General features: G+C 43.9%; 1 protein-coding gene across 1 annotated transcript in view; it reads right to left on the reverse strand.

Moving 5' to 3' along the window:
• RANBP10 (RAN binding protein 10) overlaps positions 1 to 24,128 on the reverse strand; it is a 557,257-nt gene that overhangs the window by 496,649 nt on the left and 36,480 nt on the right. The window contains exon 2 of the mRNA XM_069217570.1: positions 8,975 to 9,086. Coding sequence (XP_069073671.1) covers positions 8,975 to 9,086 — 112 coding nt within the window. The remainder of the gene's footprint in view (positions 1 to 8,974; positions 9,087 to 24,128) is intronic.

The raw sequence follows: 24,128 nt of genomic DNA on the forward strand, positions 1-24,128 counted from the left end.
ATTATGCACAGTACAACATTATCAACTGAATTTCCCTCCATGTTTGGCTTTTAAGTGTAAGCATGTTTACAAGAAAGAAAACATTTTGCTTAATGGCCTCTGAATCACGATAGTATGGGCAACCACAAATTTAGAGTTAAACAATACTTCTATTCGTAAACTCAGTATCTTAGGCACAGTTAAAAAAAAAATGCATAAGGTTCATGAATTCCCAATTTTCTTTCATTTGGTCTACAACGTGGATTGATGTGTGCTCAGAACACAGTAAAATATCACTGTAAGCTGATGCTCTGTTGTGGACTCTAGATACCGCATGTTTTTCGACAATCAACAAACACTGTATATCCCTGCGACCAGACGGGGCTGATGGACCTAACAGTACACTACATTTGTAAACTTGTCATGGGGCAAAACATACAGATGTCAAAGTAGTCATGCAGCAGTCCCACCATCGCCAGTTCGCACTTCGGTGCCAGCAACTCAGCGCCATGGTCAATAGGAGGTTGGGCTTCAGGATCTGCTCTTGAGTCATAGCAGCTTTGCCAGCAGAGCCTTGTGGTTGGGGTCTGTCCTGATCTGTCCCATTTCTGACACTACAGCCCAGTCCAGCCAGAACGTTAGTCATGGGAGCTGCGCCGCCAAGAGGTGGAGCTCCAAGTCTAGGACCCCAAGTTCCCCCTCCAGGGCGTGGGAGTTGCGATGTAGGGTCACAAGCGAGACACGCTGTCTGCCCTCCTCCCAGATCAGTTCCCTCAAAAGGGAGTTCAGCTGCCTAAACCATGACACCAGACCTGGACTGGCAAGTTCGCAAAGTAATAGAGCAGTCTAGGGAGCATGATCATTTTAGAAAGTGAAATTTTAGCTATGATTGGGAGTTTCAAGGATTTCCAGAAGGAGAGACAGGATTGCAGAGACATAATGCTTTACCAAGGTTACCCTCTAGCAAGTCAGAGGTGTCGTAGGTAGACCTATTGACTAGCCGACTTGACTACAGCAACTCACTGTACGCAGGCACCTCCACCGATCTCATGAAGACTCCAAACAATTCAAAATACAGCGGCCGGACTAGTTCTCAATCTGCCAAAAAAAAAAACACATCACCTGAAGGACCTCCACTGGCTTCCGGTCCAGAAATGATGTCCTTTTAAGCTCATGACTCACACCAACAAAGCCCCCCAGAACCTAGGACCTGCCTACATGAACTAACACCTGCATTTCCACCGACCACCCAGAAACATCCGATCCGCGCAGCGAGCCCAGGCAGAGATAACCCACATATGCTACAGCCACTCGAGAGGATGCTCCTGCTTTCACCTAGCCGCCAAAGCCTGGAACACCCTGCCCCTCCGCACTGCTCCCTGGCTCACTGTCTTCAGGAAAGGGATCAAGACCTGCCTCTTCAACTGAGATCGGAAACAAGCACCTGGATACCCTCGCAGGTGACAAGCAGCACTCTACAAGTACGAGTTGATTGACATACCTAAATATTTAAATGTGTGTGGTGACCATACTATGTGAAGAGGGCATCCAGCAGGTTGAAGGGTCCCGCTGGCTATCGGAAACATGAAAGTCTTAGCCCGGTTAACCCGTAGACCAGAAAAGGACCCATATTCCTTGAAGCGTCATAGGGTGGTGCTGATATCCTCTTCCCCATCCCACAAGTAAATCTGTGTAGAGGGATTATGTTGTTCCCCTCAACTGTGAAACGCCTCCCCCGGAGGCTCAGCCTGACATACTCAGCCAGAGTTCCTATGGCCAGTGCAAAAAGCAGGGGAGAAAGTGGGCATCCCTGTCTGGCCCCCACCCCCCCAGACTATATTGTACAGATCTGAAATGGGGTGGCCAGATTTCAACCAGGCAGAGGGTCTCGTATACAGAAGCCTCACCCATGCTGTCCAGCCCTTCCCCAGCCCCATATGAAGCATTAAAGCCTCCATGAAGTCCCACCTCACGGTGTTGAAAGCCTTCTGTAGGTCTACTGATATCATCATAGCCCGTAGGTGGTCAGACCAGTCTCTATTGTGAGCTATGTTTTACAGTTGTCTAAGTGTTCCTAACCGGGATGAACCTGTTCTGGTCAGAGTGTATCAATTTAGGTGTGTGTATTTTCAGGAATTAGGAGAGCCCCCTGCTTAGTACCAAGTACAGAGAGTGGTCTGTAAAAGCTTGTACTGGCCTCATGCGCCAAGGTTTTTAGTAAGGGAGTCCGGGTGCCTCCCCAATGCCTTTTTATATAGGGCCACTAGCTGTGAAATTAGTATCTCAGCGTAAGCTGCATAAACTCAAGGGGGAAGCCATCAGGTCCCAGCAACTTGCCTGATGCCATGCCCCTAACCGGGGTCTTGATTTTTGGGGAGGTTATTGGTGCCGCTAACACTGCAGCCTCCAATGACAAAAAAACTCAGCTGCTGAAATCCTCCGCAGCATCACCAGATTCAGGAGTACCTCAGGGTCACCCACAGAGTCCAGTCCCTGTATCGGATTTGCGTAATTTAATAATTTTTTTAATGCTGCATTAATGTCAGGGGGAGGGGTGGAAGAATTGTCCTGTCACTTGACTTCACTCATGTAATGGGGGAGACTCTACCCTCTGGTTGGACCAACCATGCCAACAGCTGTTCTGGTCTATCTCCTCTTCCTACGTGTGGGCCACATAGTCTCTATAATCGTGACACTGTAGACGTTCCACTGTCGTGTTCTATAGCTCTCAAGCTTTGAGCAGTTTAGCGGGGGCCTTCCCGTCTAAGCCCTGCGTGTTGCTTCTAGCTGGGACAGCAGTCTGTGAAGATCCCAGTGGATCCCCACCGTGTGGCTCAGGCATTGTTCATGCATAACTGTCTTGAATGCATCCCACTCCACTAGTTTGTCAGAGGCCAAAACAGAGTTATCCTCAAAGTAGTGGACTATCCAGTTGCGTAGAATGCCCCTGAATGGCATGTCCTCAAGGACTGCTGTGTGGAGGTGCCAGCTCTGTATTGCAGGATGTTCATCAACCAGTTGCAGGGTCAGTATGAGGGGACTGTGACCTGACAACATTCTTCCCAAGTATTCAATGTGTTTGATGGATCAGCAAAGTCCCCTAGAGCAGATATACCTATCTGTTCTGATATGTAATTTATACATGCAAGAAATAGAAGAATAGTCCCTGTCGTGAGTGTGCTGCATGCGCCACACATCTTCCATGTCCCACTGTGTAAGTAATTCTCTCATACCTACTGCTATCTTATGTGCCTGAGCCCCGGTGGGGGTCAATCGGTCTAATATGGGTACAGAACACAATTAAAGTTATCCCCCTCAAGAGTAAGGCCCCCTCCCTCACACTGCTTAACTGTGATGGGAAGAGATGCCACAAGTGTAGAGTAGTCCTGATTTGGAGCATATATGCTTCCCAGTACTATTGGCGTACCACACAGTCTACCCTCTACCAGGACATATCTCCACTCTTTATCAATTATTATAGTCGTAGTTTCAAAATGGACTAATGCTCTGGCCTTAGAGCAGCCCTTGTGACTTCGCCCTCTGCCTGCCCATCCTTTCAGCTCTGCATCAGCAGCGAGCCTGTCCCATTGGGCACCGCATTCCGAGGGTTAGGGTATCGCCCCCTCCAGCAATTGTTTTTCTTGTGGGGCAAGGTCGGCCTGTTTCCGAGGTCCACCCCTCCCTTATGATACTTCCATCAACTGCCCTAGTGGCTGTGGGTATCCTCCCCTCTTTCTGCCATGGGGCCTATTTCTCTTTAAAGGTGGGTTTATTATTCCAGGAAGCCTGGCAAGAATCTCCAGGACATCAAGCAGAGGCCTCCGTGACAGCCTGCTCAGTAAGCCTGGGGGCTGCCGGATGTAGGCATGCCAGGAGTCTACACCACCCTTCTCCACCTCAATGTTCCCTTCATCAGGCAGCGGGACCCCAGAATAGGGTCAGGTCTATGGCAGTCAGCTCTTCATCAGAAGGGTCATGAGAGAATGAAAATGGGGTTGATTTCCTGTTTGAACTCGACTCCAGTTCCCCTCCCCTCCCAGGGGACTCCAAGGATCCACAGATGCTCACCCAGCAGTCTGCCTGGAAGAAAGCGCGTCCCCAGCTTACCTCCTCATTGTGTCTGCAGCTACTGCCCCAAGCAGGACTGCTAGGAAGTCCAGGGCCGCAACAGCTGCACCACTCAGCTTCCACAGGCCCATGTGGCTCCAATCCCCAGGCAGTCCGCCTCCACTCAATTAGGATGTCTTCCCAATTCCGGCCGTCAGCCTGACCCAACTGAAGCCACGCACCCAGTACAGCACCTCCTGAGGCCTCTCGCAAGCCAGGGCACAACTCTCAACCGCAATCAGTCTAATCCGCGCTAGCAGTCAAAACAAGGCATGACGTCTCTGGCAGGTTTGTTACCCTCGCTACTGCCATGCTCGGGCCGCCTCACCGTCCCTCAGGGCTTCACTTGTCGACAGTCAGCCCTGCCTGGCTGGTCTCCATCGCTGGCGTTCGGAAGGCACCACCCATGTCCACCTGGTGCGTATGCCTGGCTCCAAGCCCCCTATTTGCATGGGCAAGCTGCAGGCCCAGACCGGCGGGTTCAGGACTCCAGTGCACGCTTCACGTCCTTCCCCGGACTGGGCAGCACCACTGCAGCCAACCTTGGGCAGTTCAGTTGCTTCTCCAGGCTCCCCTGCTCACGCTCTCGTAGCAGGACGGGGGAGTCAACGATAGGTGCTAGCTGGGGCACAGATGCACCACCACATGCACAGACAGCAGCCGGTGCTGAGCTTGGCGTTTGGGTGTCTGCCACTGTTGGTCTCCTTGCCACGCCCTGGGAACTAAAACTAATCTGGCACACATTACAAAGGAGCTTCTCACTTTGATGAAGACCAACAAGCTGTCCTGAAATCCTTTGATGCATCAGAAGCCCAGCATATGGTGTAACACAGCAAATATCACCGAAAAGGGTGTAATCTTAAGGGAGAAATTGCACACCAAGTATTAAAAATTCCATTGGTTAGACAACTATATCCACAACGGTGCACTACAATGGGGCATACACCCTCAAAACCCCTACATTGATTGGACGAGTAAATCAATTAAATTCTACAACAATACTGAGGCACTTGTTGAGCTAATATCCGATATCAGCAATACTTACAACAGTTTCTTCAATATCAAGTTCTGCACAATAGTTCATCATTAGTAAAAACCAAAGAAAGGCGCTAACAATGATATTTCAAACCTCATAATCCTAACATATAATATATGCTTCTGTCAAGATTCCTTATTATGTATCTCCTCATACCCGAAATCTTTAAACTTGCATCAAATACATTATTCCAGAATTTTAATTACAACTTAATCATGTCAAATCTCCTCTCGCGAATTCCGTGTCTTTCCACACTCCTTAGAAAACACATTGTAAATCCATTCCTTATATATAAGGAATCAAAAAAATTAGTTCCGTATTAGATTCCTAGTTCGTTATTATGGATCATTAATTAATCTTCCATCCTTCTCATTAATTGATCAATAGTTAATTGTCCATCGTTCTCATAATGACATCACAGCCAACATGCGTTTCGTCACAAGACTTCTTCAGGGCTGAAACTTAGTTGCTTCGTAATATACAAGCCTCCTAAACAACAAGGCCATAGAAATAACAATAATAAACATGGGCCAGTAAATCATGTTAAAATCAATTGAATCTGAAACAAGTGAATTGAAAGAAAGGACCCCACTTCATTGACCAATACCCAATTGCTATATACTGAAGTGATAAATTGTTAGTGTAGAGATGCCCCATTGTGAGTATAATTCAACAAAAATCATGTGCCACCAATACTATCAAAGACAAATTAACCAATATCAAAGTAGCAGACCCAACCATGCAGGTGTTAGTATGTGAAAAAGACGACCAGTTTACTGCCACACTATGTATAAGAACCAATGAGACAACCTGCTACCCTAAATCCAAGTAATATTTACCTCACATAACAAGTAAATAAATGTTAAACCTGTAGTTACTTCGTCCGTTGAGAGGACTTCCAGTAAAGCAATGCCAAAAATTATACCCCCGAGAAATGCTTCAATTGTTGTTATCCACTAAAAGTCAAAACATAAACAGTGCAAACAGTTTTAAATAGAGTCAAAATCGATAAGACGGAGTCATCCATATACTATTATTTGAGTCTACAGACTCCGTTCTGCATGCTGGTGGAACACTGCAAACTCTTGATGAGATTATAAAACTTGGGAGGGATATCTGACCATTCAGCATTTTTTTTCCTTAGCAACTAAAGCCAACAAGTGTACGCTAGGTCAACGGTGACTTACGTACAAGTTGAATGAGGACTGCCATCAGAATATGACTTATCGCCTCTGCTGTTGAATATCTTTATAGACCCTCTGGCTCAAATCCTATAACAGCCGGGAATGCACTGTCAGGTATATGCTGATGACACCCTAAACCACTTCCAAGTACTAAGGAGCCTCGAAGTCTGGATAAATATCTCCAAGTGTCTAGACCTGTGTATTCAATCAATCCATGAAAGTTTCCTGCAGCTCAATAGAACCGAGACCGAGATGCTCTTGCTGTCAGGGTTAGGATCACAAGCAGTTCCCTTTTAACTACCCACCTAACTTGGGTACACAGTCCGCAGCAATGATGAAAAAAACTGGAGCACTTCTTGATGCTGAATTCTCATTTAAACCCAAGGCTGGTGTTGTAGATGATGGCATCAACTAGCAACTGCCCTTGCTCAAGAAAACCCTTGCATTACTGTATATCATGTGGAATTAACAAAGAGCTCTTGTGAAAGCTCATCTAAATTACCATAACCATTTGGCCCACGCTGCCCAAAAAAGCAATCAACAGAATGTAAAAATGACAGAACTAGGCAGGGAAAGTGTAGCTGAACATCCTAAAATGTGGCCACCCAATGCATGTCTCAAAGCACTTCAATTGTTGTCGAGAAGCAAGTTCAGTACACGCTACAAAAAACCTGCCTTAGCAAACGTACTTTGTACAAGCAAAACTGCGAAAACATCTTAAGCAAGACAATAAATCAGTCACTGGACGTTTAAGAGCTTAACGCCTGTATGCAGATCTCTTTGAATCAAAGGACAAACTTTAACGACCCAATCCCTTCTAAAACAGTAAGGGCTCATAAGTAACAGCAAGGTGATGCACAACATTTTATTTTTAAAAAAAAGAAGGAAATAAGCAATCTAGTTGTCTGATAGTTGATCCACATTGGTGTTAACTTTTAAGAGGTAGTTTGGCATAAGTATCAGTAAAACCAAACCCTGAATACAAGCACCAAATTATGGATGCGCAATGTGACAAATTTAAATCTGAACACACGGGCTGAAAATGGAGAAATCAGCATCAACGAAACCTGCTTGTGGCTTATAAGTGCACATCTATAAACAATATTCAAAGAAAGAGCCCTCCTCCCTCTAAATCTCTGCTTTTATCAAGACACCGGCTATCACTAAACACAGTTATCTTGAGTTATTCCAGGACCTATTGTCAAGACATTAAATACCCTCAGGTTCAAGAACTGAAATATCAAATGAAGATGTCAATTTTCGGACAACTTGTCAGAAACTGACATTGGAAGCGTGTAAACAAATTGAAAAGACATAACTTCAGCAATAAAAGCTTTCTTATACCCACTTAATTTTAGAAACAAGTCATCCTCTTCACATATTGCAAAGAGGGCCAGTACTAGAGAAATTCTTATGCTTTTCTCAGGATCTATGTATTAAAAAAAGGTGGGGGCAGCTGAAAAAAAAAAAACATTTTTCTTCAACACAACCTATCCAAAAAATAAACGCGAGTGATACTTTAAATCAGGAAGGTTTCTAGCTTTCTCTGGTTGTTGTAATAAATAACTTATAACCGGAAAGGTTGCATGGTTGCTTCTCTTGACAGTCCCCATAAATTAAAATGTAAAATTCAGTCCTCTTTACTCATCAGAGTCAATAATAAAAGGGACCAGATACCTGCCACCTTTATCAAAGAGTTAATAAGTCAAAGGTATCTATGCAATCTAGGTCACTTAAAAGTAGGACAATTGACAAACGCAGTCATCACCTTGAGATCATAGTAACTAAGGAAACAATTTTGATTCGGCAAACGACTGTAAAGCATAAAGGATGAGCTGTAGTACAAGAACACCCACTCACCCGACTGGCATCAGCAGTGTCTTTAATGGGACACGTAGGTGACATGACTCAGTCACTGAAAACAGCGATTACTGAGCTCTGGGGTTAATGCAGTAGTATGCCATGCACTCCAAAAACTTCTTTATCAGGGGTTTTTTCGTTTTTTTTTTTTATTTTTTACTTTTATTGATCATATAAAATCCGGAAATGTCCTAGTGTGCATTAATGTAAAGTAAAAAAGTGAAGTGGCCATGGACAACTTGAGGACTCTGCAGTCTAATACCAAAAACTGGAAATTCAGACAGTGGGATATTTATTATCGAGTCCGTGGGCTCTAGAGCCAGATTGGAACATGGACCTCCTGAATGCTATTTTTGAATGAAAAAAATATAGCAACAAAAAATAGTAAATGGGTCCCAGAGACTTACCAAAGGGAACTATGCCCCTGAAATCAGATAGAAATTGAGCCGGGCCAGAAGGCCGAATGGGACCAGATACAGTGTTAGCACTGGGAACTGGAATGAGGCGAATCTGGTATAGATGCAAATGATTACCGATTACACAACGTTTCTTGGAAATAAAAAGAGGCGTGGAGTGCCAAATAAGAAAAGGGAGGGCAGCACTGCCGGGCACAGCAGTGACAAGCGATCGTGCCATTCCAGAAGTCAGTAGCAGGCTGCCACCTGCTAACTACACCGATATAGCCTCCAAGCCCAGGATCCACCTTTGACCTTTGCTACATATAGAGCGCAGTGGAGTTCAACCGGCTGTGTGGTACACACGTATTAATCCGTAACAAGTTCAGGTTAAATTAAAAAACGCAACTCACCCATCTCTTCCTTTGCTCACAATCTTCACCTCAAAATAGTACACACCACACGCTGCGGGTATAGGGTGCGTTGCCCGGACAGAGGCCGCGTCTTTGTGATTTTTTCCATGACCTGGAAGTGAAAGAGGAAAAGGAGTTATTCATAACTGGAAAGCACAGGATTCCCATCACTTGCGCGTTAAGCACGCAGTCCGGCACAGTGACGTTATCACATGGCCAGACGAACACAAATCATAACAAAAGGCATCTTATGTCTAGGAATAACGCCAAGAGTCGGCCACATATGACCCCGTGATTCTGCCCGAGGCGGGAAATGAATCTCTTGGACATAAAATGTCGATCCCGTGCTTACAGGGAATAAGAAAAGGAATAAGGCCCAAGGGCAAGGCATTACACGACCGGGAGTCCTTTCACGCAAATCAGTCACGAAGTACGAAAAGTACGGAAATCAGCCTTCAACACACATACGTTTTAAGTGACATTTCGAATACTCTAAATAGTCTCCAGTTTAAACATTTCATGGTCGACATGTAGCGCTTTAACACAAAAAAAGTCGTTTTAATAGATACCGGGGCTTTGTTTCCGCTAAACGTACACCAAGGCCAGATACACCGTAAACAAGTGATCAGCCATAAAATGTACCTTGGGGAAAACAGTTACCGGGCTCCTTGGGTAGACGATGCTGAAATCCAAGGTCAGCAGCATACGAAATCGGTCTCTGTAACAGCTTTCGGCAATAGTAAGAGAATTTAGAGAAAAAAAAGGACTACAAGAGAGAAATTATGCAAACAAAATGGAGACAGGATAGTTTAGAACAGAATTTGTAGATTACTCAAAGAGTACAGAGACGACACTAGGTTAATGTATTCAATTTCTTTGCCACTTGACCCTTGCATCGTGGTCCAACAATCTATAAAGATACTTACACAATGCAGTTTGTGGACAACGGTGGGGAACAGGCGTTTGCATGATCCTCTGAAATGTCAAGGGAGCCTGTTCTAATTTCATACCCTAAAAGCCAGACACACCGGCATTTTGGCAACTTTAGAGCACAAACAGCATTTATTTCCAAAAACACATTTTTCACCCAAATGTCATACCTGTAAACTGCCAAGAAATGCCACAACACAAAATCCCATATCACATTCGCACTACCCAACACAGCTGTAATTCTGCCCACTCCACACCACTGTTCCACCTCTCTCGAAACAATTCCGTCTAGGGGTAACAGAAGGACCAGGCCACAAGTGGATGCCTGTAGTATGGCAAAGTAAAGGGGCTTGCGACCCTGTGACATGCTACATGGTTCCCACGTTAGCCCGGCAGGCAGTAGTGTGATTCAGCTTTTGGTGACGTGTCCACGGTGTTCTGTCCAGATTCTTTCCTCAAGTAGTTCTGCCTTATTCATTAAGCTGCTGCTGAATGTTTTTTGTATTTAAAGATTAAGGAAGGCGCACTTCGCCAATGGCTTCTGCACCTTCTATGTTCGCAGACATGCAGGGTTGCTGGATGTGTGTGTGTCTGCTTATCTGGCTTTCTGGTTTGAAGTCTGCTACCGTGACAGCACACTTTATGGCACATCTGGGCCATGTTAGATGCGTGTTAGGAGCTCGTCCAATGTGTTCTGCCGGATGTCAGTTTGCGGTGTATCATTGAGGCAAGTGCTGTTTTTGTTAGCACAGCGACTGTCATGTGCCACAATTCGGACATAAAGACAGGTTATGCAGGATATATTCTGGCATTATTAGTTATTTTGACACGCTTACACCAACACTGCATCTCACCCGACAGCTCTATGTAGGGCAAACTGCAATCTACACCCTGGTTTTCGTGCACGGAGAAACTAGCCTACATTCACACACTTTTGTAATAACAAGCATTGGCATCGCCAATAGGCCTCGCCTTTTTGATGTGAATGCAGGTTTACTGTTTAAGTTTTTTTTGCTATTGTTTAGTATTAGTAAGGATAATGAAGTCATTTTACATTAAATTAACTCTGAGATCTGCCTAGTACATGTTCTTTGCAGCAGGCATATTAACCCGCACAGTATAAAAGCATGATAAAAGTGCTTGTAGTGGGCATATGATGACAAGGTCACTGTTTTGTGAATTAATCTTTTCTTCAAAGTTATGCGGATAACAATGTCGAACTTCAAAACAAAAGAAACCCAGTACACATCTTAGGTACACATATGGTAAATATTACCCAAGTTTAAAACATCAAAGTGAAAACTAAGCATTCCAAATACTGTCAACTGTGGCTGGTACGCACGCCTCACAGGGGGTGAAAAGAGGCAGTGCGGCGCATGGCCCAAGGAGGGTGGGGGGGAACAATCATTAAAAAAATAACATTTACCTTCCTCGCTGCCTCCGCAACCCTCGATCCTCACAGTAGGCAAAGGATTCCAGCCTGCCCTGCAGCCAATCCTAACGCTGCTTTCATGCTGCTGGCAACATGAAAGCAGCGTTAGGATTGGCCAGAGTGCCCTGACTTGGCGCTACGAGGCAGAGTGGGAGCCTCTGTCTGCTGTCTCCAACCAGGCAACACAGTGCCGGGTTGGAGAGAGCCCAGTGTGCATGTGTGTTTGGCTGGCCCGAGACGGCCGGAGGGGAGTGCTGTGCATTCCCCCTCAGTCATGCCCCATAGCCCTGCCCCTTTTACAATAAAACGATAATAAACAGTTTATTATTGTTTTATTGTAAAAGGTCTGCTGCTGCTGGGAGGCAACGCTCCTCCTCCATAGTGGAGGAGCCGCCGCTGGCTCTTGCATGTCTGAAGATGTTACCTTCCACAACAAAGGATGTCAAAGTCTTGGCTGTAAATAGGTTGTTAATATAAATTAGCCCAAATCACTGTATGGTAGAGTGACACCACTAGAGAAAAGCATACTTTTTTCCTCTTTAGAACAACAAAAGGATCTCCCACTGAAATGTTTACATTAAATGCACTCTGTGATCTGCCTCGTACATGTTCTTTGCAATAGGCATATTAACCCTCTGCATTACCTTATTAGGAGTTCAAGCTTCCACTAGACAAAAGTATGTTCTTTCTCCAGAAAGAACAATTAATCACCACAGTTATTTTGACCTTTTTTTGTCATAATCCTAACATGAAGACAGAGACAGAATGCAAACAACTTAAAAACGTAGTCTGAATCCCAGAAGTATGAAAACAGAGTAAGAATCCAAAGAACATCAAGACAGAGTCATACTGCCATAACAAGTTAAAGCTTTCACTAGATAACACTATGTTCTCTCTAGAAAGAACATTATTCACCAGAGTTATTTTGACATTTTTACATTAAAAGCACTTTGTGATCTGCCTAGTACACGTTCTTTGCAGCAGGAATGTTAACCCTCTGAGCTACCTTATGATGAGTCCAAGCTTCCACTAGACAAAAGTACGGTCTCTCTCCAGAAAGAACATTAATCACCAGAGTTTTGATTATCAGAATCCCACAAACATGAAGATGGAGTCAGAATGCAACCAACTTAAAAACGTAGTCAGAATCCAAGAAATATGAAGACGGAGTAAGAATCCAAAGAACATCAAGACAGAGGGAATTGGGTATTATGATAAAAGAGTTGGATTTAAAAGAAGATGAGGACAAAGTTGAAATAAAAGCAAGACGGGGACATATTTGAAATGAAAACAACAAAGAAGAAGTTGAAATGAAAGCAACATAAAACGGAGTCAGAATAAAATCAACATAAAAACAAAGTCAGAAACCGCTAATACTTTTTTTTTTTTAAACCAAATTATTGAATGCCAATTATAACAATAGTTCAAATCAAAACAAGCCAAAGACGAAGTCAGAATAAAAGCAACATAACAACAGCGTTGGATTAAAATTATAATGGGGACAAGTCGAAAACAAAGCCACATGAAAACAGAGTCGGAAACTGCTAATAAAAAATGTTCTCAATTTGCTGATTTGCATATTAGGACAACAAAGCTGGATTCAAAAGAAGATGAAGACAAAGTCAAAATGAAAGCAACACGAGGACGTACTCGGAATGAAAGCAACACGAGGACGAACTTGGAAACAACCAGAAAAGGAAGAACAACATGACAGAGTCAGAATGAAAGCAACATGAGGACGGAGTCAGAAACCACCAGAAAAGAAAGGAAAGAAAAAAAAAAATTGCGTCCCAAAAAAACAGGCAGATAATCACAAATGTGTAAACATACCAGTATTTCAGCGGTGCTCCGTGGGAGGATACAAACCACAGAAGATGGGTCTAAAACGATGACAACCAACAGCAAGAAAGCATTTTTAATAGACAGAGGAAATAACAAATAAAAAAAGTCAATGGGAGGGCTAAAACCACAAACTATAAACAACATGTCTTGAAGAGACTGTGCAAGAGCCGTCTAGGCTCGACCTAAAATTTCTGGCTCATTTATACCACTCATCACAGTTTCACTCTAAAAACTGTCTTCAGTTTTAGGTCCTTTTTACGGTCACATTACATGGCCTTTGAAAGCACCCCTTTCCCATTAAGAACCTGCCCTGCAGCACAGTAAAGTATATTTCTTATTTATGTACACGCTTCTCTCTAGGAAACAAATAAGGATTCAAGGGATAAGGGCATAAAAATGCAACATGATTGGAATCCTTCTAAAATCAAGTTGTCCTCTTAAAATAACTGCTAGTTTAAGAACAAGGTCTGATGTAAATATGCTTTTGTATGAAAACTAAATCTATTTTGATGATACATTAAGATTGAGATTTTCCTAGCCTTGGTGTCTTGCTTTTAATTCAAACAGCAGCCAAGAAATGAACTATATTTCCCAAGAAAAGTGAACTACAAAATGACATCACAATGAGGACAACCAATAGGACATCGAGTATAGCTACTAATACTTTGACTGCGAACAACAAGTTCTCTTTTCTTGATGCGAGAATTAAAAAGGAGAATAAGTAAAGAACAAAACTGTACAGAAAATAGTCATCACAGTGAAAATGTCAATAAAGCAATCCTGAAGCTGGCGAGCGTAGACTTGAACACAGGAAGGAGAATCGCTGAAAAAAGAATCCTGTCTTGATGGAAGAACCTCAAGTCGACTAGGAGGTGCCAACGCCTGAAGAGGGAGTTGGAACTGAAATGAATGAACAGGGAAGAGTTAATTGAGTGGTGGGATAATACTCACCTCCGTGTCTTTAATAAAATCTAGCCTTTCTGACACCAAGGCTAGGAAAATCTCAATTTTATTACAAGACGGAGGCTCATATTATGCATGTTCAAAGCATGGCAATAACAGAGTCTGAAACATGAGAGATTGGTTTACAGCAAAAAGTTTAAAACATGTTTGCATTCAACCAGTCTGCAGACATGATAATATCCTGTAAAGAGCCCCTGGCCCAGAAAGCCAGAGAAGCCATGGCCCCTCTGGCAGAATGGGCTCCAAAAGAGTCTATATTGATCCCAGCTAAGGACATGATCCATTTGACCCAAAGTGCCAAGGTAGGTGACGAAACAGGTTTATGGGGTTTCTGAAAAGAAATAAGAAGTTGGGAGGCTGAGGATGATCTCAAATCTGCAGTACGAGTCACATAGCTCTTTAAACAATTTCCAACGCACAGTTTGGGTTGAGAGGGAAAAAAATGGATAATGAACAGATGCTAGGTTAGTTTTAGTATGTATTCGAACCTGAAAAGAAACACCAAAAGGAGATAAGAAAAAGGAGGTAACATCCAAAGCTTTCAGATCTGAAACACGCTTTAGAGATATGAGACATAAAAGCATAGTCTACTTTGCAGAGACTTGCTTAAGAGAAAGCAGATCATTATCCTGCCAAGCCGTAAAGAATTTCAACACCAGGTTAACGTCCCACATTATATTATATTTAGGAGATGGAGGAAAAACACATCTTTCTCCCTTTAAAAGTTGACAGATGAGGGGATGTTCACCAATCGGTCTGCCATGGACTCTGATGTTCGGCGGAAATGGCCGATCTCTAAGTGTTGATAGTGCGGTAGGCCTTACCCTGGGAGGCTAAGGAAGCAAGGAAGTTCACAACTAGAACTACATCAGCTGAAAAGGTATCTGAACTCCTGTCCATACACCAGCTGGAGCAAATGGTTCAAGCGGATTTATAAGCTCTGGAGGTACCCGATGCTCTAGGCTGCTGGATGAGTTTAAGAGCATCTTCTGAAATTCCTGAGGTTCTCCAGGACGACCCGAAATCCTCCAAGCAATGTGGAACAAGGAGTTGTCGAGGACCATAAGGTGATGTGAACCCTGGGGAACAGCAGGTTGGGGAAATGAGGAAGCCAGACCGGACGGTCGGCTGCTAATTCCAAAAGAGTTGGATACCAAGGCTGAGCCTGCCAAAAGGGGGTTATTAGCACTAGAGTGGATTGTTGGTTGCGTGCTTGTGCAAGAACTCGGGGAATCAGAAGGAAAGGAGGAAAAGCATAAAGAAGAGATGGTGGCCAAATCTGGAGGAAAGCATCAGAGGCAAGAGCCTGCGGATCAGGCCCCAACTGAAAAAGGAAGGAAGGTGGGAATTGAGACGAGCAGCACAAAGGTCTATGGACATGACGCCAAAGATGGAAATAAGATGATTGAACACCGAAGGGTACAACTACCAATCGCTGGAATCGTGAAGAAGTCTGGAGTACCAGTCTGCCACTGTATTCAGATTGCCTGGGAGGTAAACGGCTTTGACAGATATTTGACCAGGAAGACAATATTCCCAGAGATGTTTTGCTAGGGTAGATAGAATTTTGGAACTGGTGCCTCCTAAGTGGTTGATGTGTCTGACGGCGGTTAAGTTGTCCATCCTGAAAAGAATGGTGCAACTTACCTTGTCTTTTGTAACGGAGCGGATGGCAAAGGAACCTGCAAGCATCTCTAAACTGTTTATGTGCAAGAAGGACTCCTTCAGAGACCACGCGCCTCCAGTCGAGAACTGACCACATCTTGCGCCCTAACCAGTCCGACTTGCATCTGATTCTAATGCAAGATCTGGGGTGGTAGAGAAGATGGTTCTCCCATTTCAAAGCATCTAAGTAAGTTACCCACCACAGGAGTTCTTCCTTGGACTCGGAATCTAGAGCCAGTGAATCGGAATAGGCGAGGCCTATGTGAAGATGGCGTATTTTCAAACGTTGGATAGCGCGATAATGCAGCGGACCTGAGAAAATAGCTTGAATAGAGGAAGCGAGAAGCCCCACTAGATGAGCTAAAGTTCTGAGAGAGATGTTAGGAAGGGATAAAGCGTGACAAATCTCTTTCTTGATTAAAGAGACTTTGTGTTGGGGAAGTTGAAGAATTGAAAGAGTGGTATCTATGAGAAAGCAGAGAAATTCTAGTTTTTGAGTTGGAACGAGGGCTGATTTCTGAAAGTTAATGAGGAAACCTAACTTGAGTAGGAGATCCTGGCAAAAATGTAACTGAACGAGTAGAAGGTTTTTGTCCTGTGCCATTAGGAGAAAGTCATCTAAATAAAGGATCAGGCGGACCCCATGAGATCGAAGGAAGGCCGCTACAGGTTTGAGAATCTTGGTGAAACACCAAGGGGCCGAAGAGAGCCCGAAAGGAAGAACCTTGAATTGGTAGAAGGAGTTTTGCCATTGGAATTGAAGGAATTTCCTGCGTGAGGAATTAATTGGTACTGTGAGATAAGCATCCAGGAGGTCTAATCTGACCAACCAATCGTTCTGTAGCAAAATGTCTCTGAGATGGAGGATAGTTTCCATCTTGAAATGCCGATAAATAACAAAGTTGTTGAACTCCTTTAAGTTGAGAACTAGTCGAAACTTCTGTTTTTTCTTTTGGACCAAGAAAATGGTACTGAGAAAAATCAGAGGAGTCGAACAGAACTCGTTCTATGGCTTGTTTGGAGAGGAGGGACTAGATCTCATCATGGAGGAGTTGGTTTTGCTCTTGAGAAAAAACAAGGGGAAGAGGAAAAAGGAACTGACTTGCGGTTTGCTAAAATTCTAAAAGGTAACCTTGGATGGATTGAATTATTGAGGGATCTGACGTGAGAAGTAACCATGAATCTAGAAATAAAGCGAGTCTGCCTCCTACTGGAGGAAGGCCAGAACTGAAAACACTTACCGGACAATTGCTCTCCTTTGCTGGCGTAACCTCTGGTACGATACCCTCTTGAGCGACGGGGATAGAAACGTGGCTTGTATCCCGAGTAGGTATCAAGCTGGTTCTGCTGGTTGTAGTAGTCTCGGTTAGGATATTGACCTCTGAGGGAGCGGCCGGCAAAGCGACTCCTGCCTTTTCCAGCCCTGGTGAAAACCTGTGATGAAAAAAATCTTCTTGATAGAAAGATGAGCTTTGTCAGGGGTGGCGAAGGTGGGGATGTACTTGCTCAGTTCGTTTATGAAGGAATCTCCAAACAATAATCCTTTAGCTGAAGGGCCCTCTTCCTTGGAGGCCAAAGATGCCAGCAGCATGTTAGGGTCAATGACTGGGGTAGCAGTGACACTGTCGGGTAAGGAGGGACGAGGACACTCAGATTTCAATTTGTTTCTAGTAACCTTGTCGAGAGAGTGGCTTAAGTAGAAAGAGGCATAGTCTGCCACATGGTCAGTCGGAAACCATTCTTTAGAGTTTGGATGAATCATGAAGGAAGGGTCGAACATAGGTTCACCCGAGTGGTCTACCAAGCCCTGAGACACAGGGTGGACAGCACCGCCGTCAATAGGAGAAATTTTGCGCCTTTTCTCCGAAGGCCCACAAACATATGGATCTGAAGATCCGTCCATATCATCCGTGTGACCAAGAGAGTCGCCATCGTCATCAGTGTCTCTTAATAGGTAATGTGGAGAGGGGAGGAAGGGATTCCAGATTTAGAAACCGCTCGGGTGGGAGGACCAAAGGAGACAGAAACGCCTTTTGAAGGCCCAGGAAGGGTGGCTGCACATTTCTTGCCTTGCGCAGAAGGCATGTCAGAAGAAGAAATTATTTTAGAAAAGGAGGCTTCCCAGTTTTTGGATATGTCCAACATTGAGACAGAAACTGCCTGTTGAACAGAGTCCCTAATAAAGGACTTTAAGGTTTCTTTAAAAAAAATAAAAAAATGAGAATCCTCTTCCTCAGACATACTGAAGAAGAAAAATTCACAAAACAATTGAGAAAAAACAACAAAACTGAGAAAAAAATAGGAAGATTAAATTTAACCCAGTACAAAAGGGGTTAAAATCAGTTTGAGAGGGCAGGGAGTGGCTTTGGAAAAAACGGGCGTGAATATGACGGGAAAACAGCCTCCCTCTTTGAATTAAATTTTCTTCCGTTTTGCTTCCTGCTTGCAGACAAAAGCCCTATATCAAATGGCCAGGCTATCACTATCTGGGCATAAAAATAACCTATATTAATGAATAAACACAAAAATCAGCAAACGAAAACCAGCAAGTTAACTTTTCTAAAGTGAAAGGAGAGGCAATGCACCCAGGAGTTGCAATTTTAATAGCTTGTGATCCATTTGCACTAGAAAACATTCTATGGATAAGATCTGCTTATTATGCAGCAGATGGTGGGTTATGTGGGATTGTGGCAACTTCATATTTGTGCAACAAATTCAATGGGATCACATCTGTTCAGATGTCCTGGATTTCAAGGCATATTTGTGTGTTCTCTCTCTCCGAAACGCTGCAGTGTTACCAGAAGTCCTGTCACTCACTCACCCATCCATCCATCCATCCATCCATCCATACATTCCCCCATACCACCCCCACCCCTCCCCCCACCCTCTCCATGCCATTGCTTCTCCCTTCCTATACAAGCCGCTCTGTTCATTGCTCTTCATGGGAGAGTAAACAGCAGGCACAGTGATTATAGTGAAAGCCTCACTCACTATCGAGGACACAGCACAGACAACGTTCTTCGTCGGGTGTCTACAGTCAGACTGAATTGAAAGAGGGCAAGTGGTGTAATTTGAGACACCCAACATTCCACCATTTCCCAGAGTGTCAGAACAGAATGATAGATCTGCACCCAACCTCACACCATCACATCCCTAAGACCCCTGGACACCAGGGTGAGATGGGGAAAGCTGCTACTTGACTGAGAAAACAAGGTTTGTGTCAACGCTATACCATCTGTAGGAAGCTGGTGTAGTGGGTTCCTCTGGTACACCTAATACGAGGTCCAGGTATCCCCTATTAGTGTAGTGTAGACAGTGTCTAGAAGCCAGGCTCTCTAGAGACAGCTGTGGATGAGAAGCCAAGGCTTATCTAGGAGACATGCAAAGCTCATGCAATACCACTGTAGTCACACAGCACTGACAATACCAAAAAGTGCTAGAGAGGCAACCCACTAAGTATATACACTAGTTATCAGCAATTGGCATAGAAAGTGATAGAAAACATTGCAAATGCAATTAGACAATAGTGACCCTAGGGGGAGCCCAAACCATATATAGAAAAAAAAAAAAGGAATGCAAACACAGGATCCCCACCTAGCTAAGTGGAATGTGTAGAGGGGAGTTGAGGGTGCTAGGAAACCCCAAAGATAAGTACCACAATGCCCCCTAGAGAACAGGAGGAAAGGAGTAAACTACTAGATTTTCCCCAAACCACCCAAAAGAAAGAAAATGAAGAAACTTCAACACCCAGACAAGACTGCACAAAACCAGCGGTGGATGCCTGAAGAGGAAGACCTGTGGAAGAAGGGGGCCAAGTCCAGAAGTGTCCAGGAGAAGACTTGCTGCCCTCAGAGGATGCACAGACAGGGAAATGTTGCAGAAGTTGGGAGGAGCCGTGGAAACAATGTTGCAAGCAGAGGCTTCGTCGTGGATGACGGATTGTCGGTTCCTGGAGGGTACAGTCGCGATTCCAGTTGCTAGCAGTCGAAGTAAGGTTGCAGAGGAGTCCTGCTGGAATCTTGCAAGCCGAATCAGAGGACCCATGCAAGAGAGAGAGACCTTAAATAGCCCTAAAAGGGGGATTAGTCACCTAACCAGGTGACCTCCTATCAGAGGAGGTCTCTGACGTCATTTGCCCGGCCTGGCCACTTAGATGCTCCACGAGGTCCCTGCCAACCTAGGATTGAAGATGGCAGAACCCAAGGACCCTCTGGAGGAGCTCTGGGTACCACCCCTGTTGTGGTGATGGACAGGAGAGTGTCACTCCCCTTTCCATTGTCCAGTTTCACGCCAGAGCAGGCAATGGAGGTACCTGAACCATTGTAGACTGGTTTATGCATGGAGGGCACCAAATGTGCCTCTCAAAGCATACCAGTGGCTTGGGGAGGCTACCCCTCCCAAGCCAGGTAACACCTTTTTCCAAAGGGAGAGGGAGTTTAACCTCCCCCCTCCTTACCCCAAAGGAAATCCTTTGTTCTGTCTTCCTGGGCTTGAGCTGTTCAAGCAGCAGGAGGGCAGAATCCCGTCTGAGGGATGGCAGCATCTTGGGCTGCCCGGAAAACCAAAGAACGCAGGTAGGAGCAATACTGGGAGTCCTCTAAGGAGCCCCCAGAGCGCATGGAATCATACTTCCAATACTGGCAACAGTATTGAAGTATGATTCCAACATGTTTGATACCAAACATGCCTAGGTTGGAGTTACCATTATGCAGCTGGACATAGGTAGTGACCTATGTCCAATACACACATAAAACGGCTTCTCTACACTCACAAAGTCCATGAAAATGGCACTGGAGTACATGGGGGAACCTCTGCTAGTGCAGGGATGCCCTCACACACAGGTACTTGCACCCTGCCCTCTGGCCTGGGAGGGCCTACCATAGGGGTGACATAGTGACCTGGTGCAGTGACCTATAGTGAAAGGGTGCATGCATCTTTCCACACAGGCTGCAATGGCAGGCCAACAGACATTCTGCATGGGCTCCCATGGGTGGCACAATACATGGTGCGGCCCATGGGGATCCCCTGGTACCCCAATGCCCTCGGTACCATATACTAGGGACATACATGGGGGCACCACTATGCCAAATGTGGGATGAAAATTGTACTAGTCACCAAGTTAGAAGGGAGAGAGCATAATCACTGAGGTCCTGGTTAGCAGAATCCCAGTGAACACAGTCAAACACAGTCAAACACACGGACAACAGACAGAAAATGGAGGTAACCATGACAAGAAAGAGGGTACTTTCCTACACCACTGAAGTAGTAAACAGAGATATTAACTGGTGAATCATGATCATCGTTTTCAATAGGAGTGTATAAAAAAGTGTGTGGGAGTGGAAAACAATACGTTACTCAGAAAAAAGTCGACAGTTTTCCCCTTACCCTTTAATGCAATATTTAAGAAACCGTAGCAAACTTTAATAGCCTAGTAAACAAAAAAGAAAATCAACCTAACAAAAGAAACAAGGCTCCATTTTTAATTAAAGCCCAGAGACTAACATTGTTTGAATTCTAACTAACAAGAACCACTTACAAATTTTCTACGCAACACTACAGAACAAGTCACTGATTAAAATGGAATAAATAGAGTCCTTCAATGAAAACCTCCTAACAGAAAGAAGGTGCGAAGAACAGTGATTTCTGGCCCTCAGGAAGAAATTCACCCCAAGAAGTTAAGGTAGCCCAGACAACTAAGAGTGGTATAAAACTGAGAAGCCAGCTTTCAGCATTTGCATGAGGAAATTGAGAAACTCGCATCTCAACAACATGCTATATAAACTAATAGGGAAAGCAGTGACTATACAAGTAATTGACGAAAGCCACCATCTAACATGGCCTGCGATCATACGGATAGGCTATTTATTACTCCATACGCCAACGTACGCCTCACTACAGATAAAAACTGCTGAACGTGTTTACTCTGATCACATGAACTTGACACGATCACGAGATAAGGGCTAATGACTTAATCACGCCAAACCTCATAAGATGTGATTAACCAAAACAGTTATTGGTTGGTATCTGCAACAGGCTCGGAACTTATGACAGCATTGTTCCTAATCAGAAAGCAAGATTTTATTATGAACTAGACGGTCTATCACAACAGCAAAATTGTGGCTCTCCTTCAACATTGCTCTACAATCTATGATCTACATAAGAAAAAAAAGCAACACAAATTAGGGGTCTGAGCTTTAATAAGATAGTCAGGTTTACTTAAATATAAAATTATTAAAATTTGAGGCTATTGAAAAACACAACGGTAACTTGTTTATGTAAGCACTAGCACACTTTTTTGTCTTTTCCTACAGCTGTAAATACCAGCTGTTACTCTCAGCCAATTTACTGAATTTGAACATCGGAAGGACGAAAGTCTACGTTTGCTCAGTCTGGATGCAAAATTGTAACACCCGGATACAAAGATTTCTGTAGAAGGTTTAACTCTCTGAACCATGTTTCAGGGAAATACATGGTTACTTACAATGTACAATTCTTCCGCAAAAAAGGAGGTGCTTTTAAGTGGGCTAATACATGTTTTCCAAGTTGCAAAATCATGACCTGGATATAGGATTAGGCATGTACTGGTTGAGGATGAAGTACACAGAGAAGGAGTTTTTGTTGCTAAATCAAGATCAATTGAATTTAAAAATATGAACGATGCACCCCTTTTTATTAAAAAAAATGAATTGACAAAATGATTATGATGTTCGATTTGGCGTATGAAAGATAGAAAGGTCAAATAAGACTTATAAGGAAGAAGAGAAAGGCAAGATGGTGGCTGTTCAAATCACAGTTGCATAACTCTGAAGAACTGTTTAATTTCAGGTTCCATCCCGCATTCTCCATTTCCGAAACTCTCTCCCCTCATTTTTCTCCTATCTTTCCACTCCACGGAGGACTATTTCGGACCTCTGCAGGCCCTATCCAACAACATACCAGATCCAACAATGGTTACAGTACAATGTGTACTCATGTCTTCTCAAGTCACCTCTGGCTCGTGCCCGGGTTGGACTGGCCTGTAGGGCAATCTGGCAGTGCTTGAAGGGCTTGTTTGCCCGATTAGCGAACACCATTTTTTTGCTGTTTGTTGGCCTGCTCAATGATGTAATCGGCCGGCTTTCACTGTTGATTTCTCTGATTTTACGACACACTTTACCTGTACCAAGCACAAATGCAAACAGCCTCCCATACCTTGCAAAACACCTAAACAGTAATTTGCTTTATTTGGTGCCCAGGGTAATTTTTAGTCCCAATCTGACCTTTGCTCTAATATGTTGTCGGTTTGCGACTTAGACCTCCTAGTCTGTGGCCCTCAGAGGAGGCCCTGGGACAGATACTGGACGAGCAGTGTGGAGTCTGAGGCCTAACTCTAATCAGCATATCGAGAGATGCTCAGTGTAATCTAAGTGACAATGGCCACGAAGGGAAGTCACACAAATTAAGTTCTTGGGGCTTGATCCAGGCTGCTCTGGAGCATTACTGGTGGCTCGATTATTTACCTAAACACAAACATAGGCACCTTCAAAAGTAGACTGACAATGTATGTGGACATTTTGGTGTAAAATACCCAGTAAGCGGTTCTTAACATACGTATAATCGCTACCAGATTTTAAGTCATGATTTTGAGCCAAAACTGACAACTGATCACTGCTAGACAGTTGAGTTACCTCTTTGATGCGTTAGTCTAGAACACTGGTTGTTAGCCTGTGGTCCGGGGACTCTGGGGAGGTCCTTGAAGCCTAGCCAGAGAATCTGCTAATGCTAAGAAAATTTAATGATATTAACATATTATTTAAGTGTATATAAATATTGAAGCAAAATGTACAACTGAAAATGATAACACGTTCTGTAAATGTGAAGGAGTTTGAAATTGGAGGCTAAAAGTTAAGTTAGTATTCACGTACTGATTTGTGAGAGCAGAGCAAGTGCATCAAATAGAATATAGTATGGATGATGAATGGCCTCAATTGAATTTAGAAAAGCTCCACCCTTCCCACCAATATTTCATAATTTGTGTATTTCTTTGATGAATGCTTGCTTCTGTATTTTTTGTATAGCGCCAAGACACCTCTAGGTAAACGTGTGCTTTAGATATATATTTAACTTAACACATTGCTTTGCCGTTCAAATAATCAAAACACTTAGGCCAGGGTCCCAGGCAGTGCTTAATTTGAACCGGTAAGGCCCACCAGCACACTTTTTTGAGGTCAGTGGAGCACAATGGAACTTATTTTTTCTGTATCAGACAATCCCCATGAGCAAAGAGAAGAAAACACACAAACGAGAGAGGAAGAAGAGAAGAGGGAAAAATCATCAACAAGA

The sequence above is a fragment of the Pleurodeles waltl genome, chromosome 12 (genome assembly GCF_031143425.1).
Source record: "Pleurodeles waltl isolate 20211129_DDA chromosome 12, aPleWal1.hap1.20221129, whole genome shotgun sequence".
NCBI classification, from domain to species: Eukaryota; Metazoa; Chordata; class Amphibia; order Caudata; family Salamandridae; genus Pleurodeles; species Pleurodeles waltl.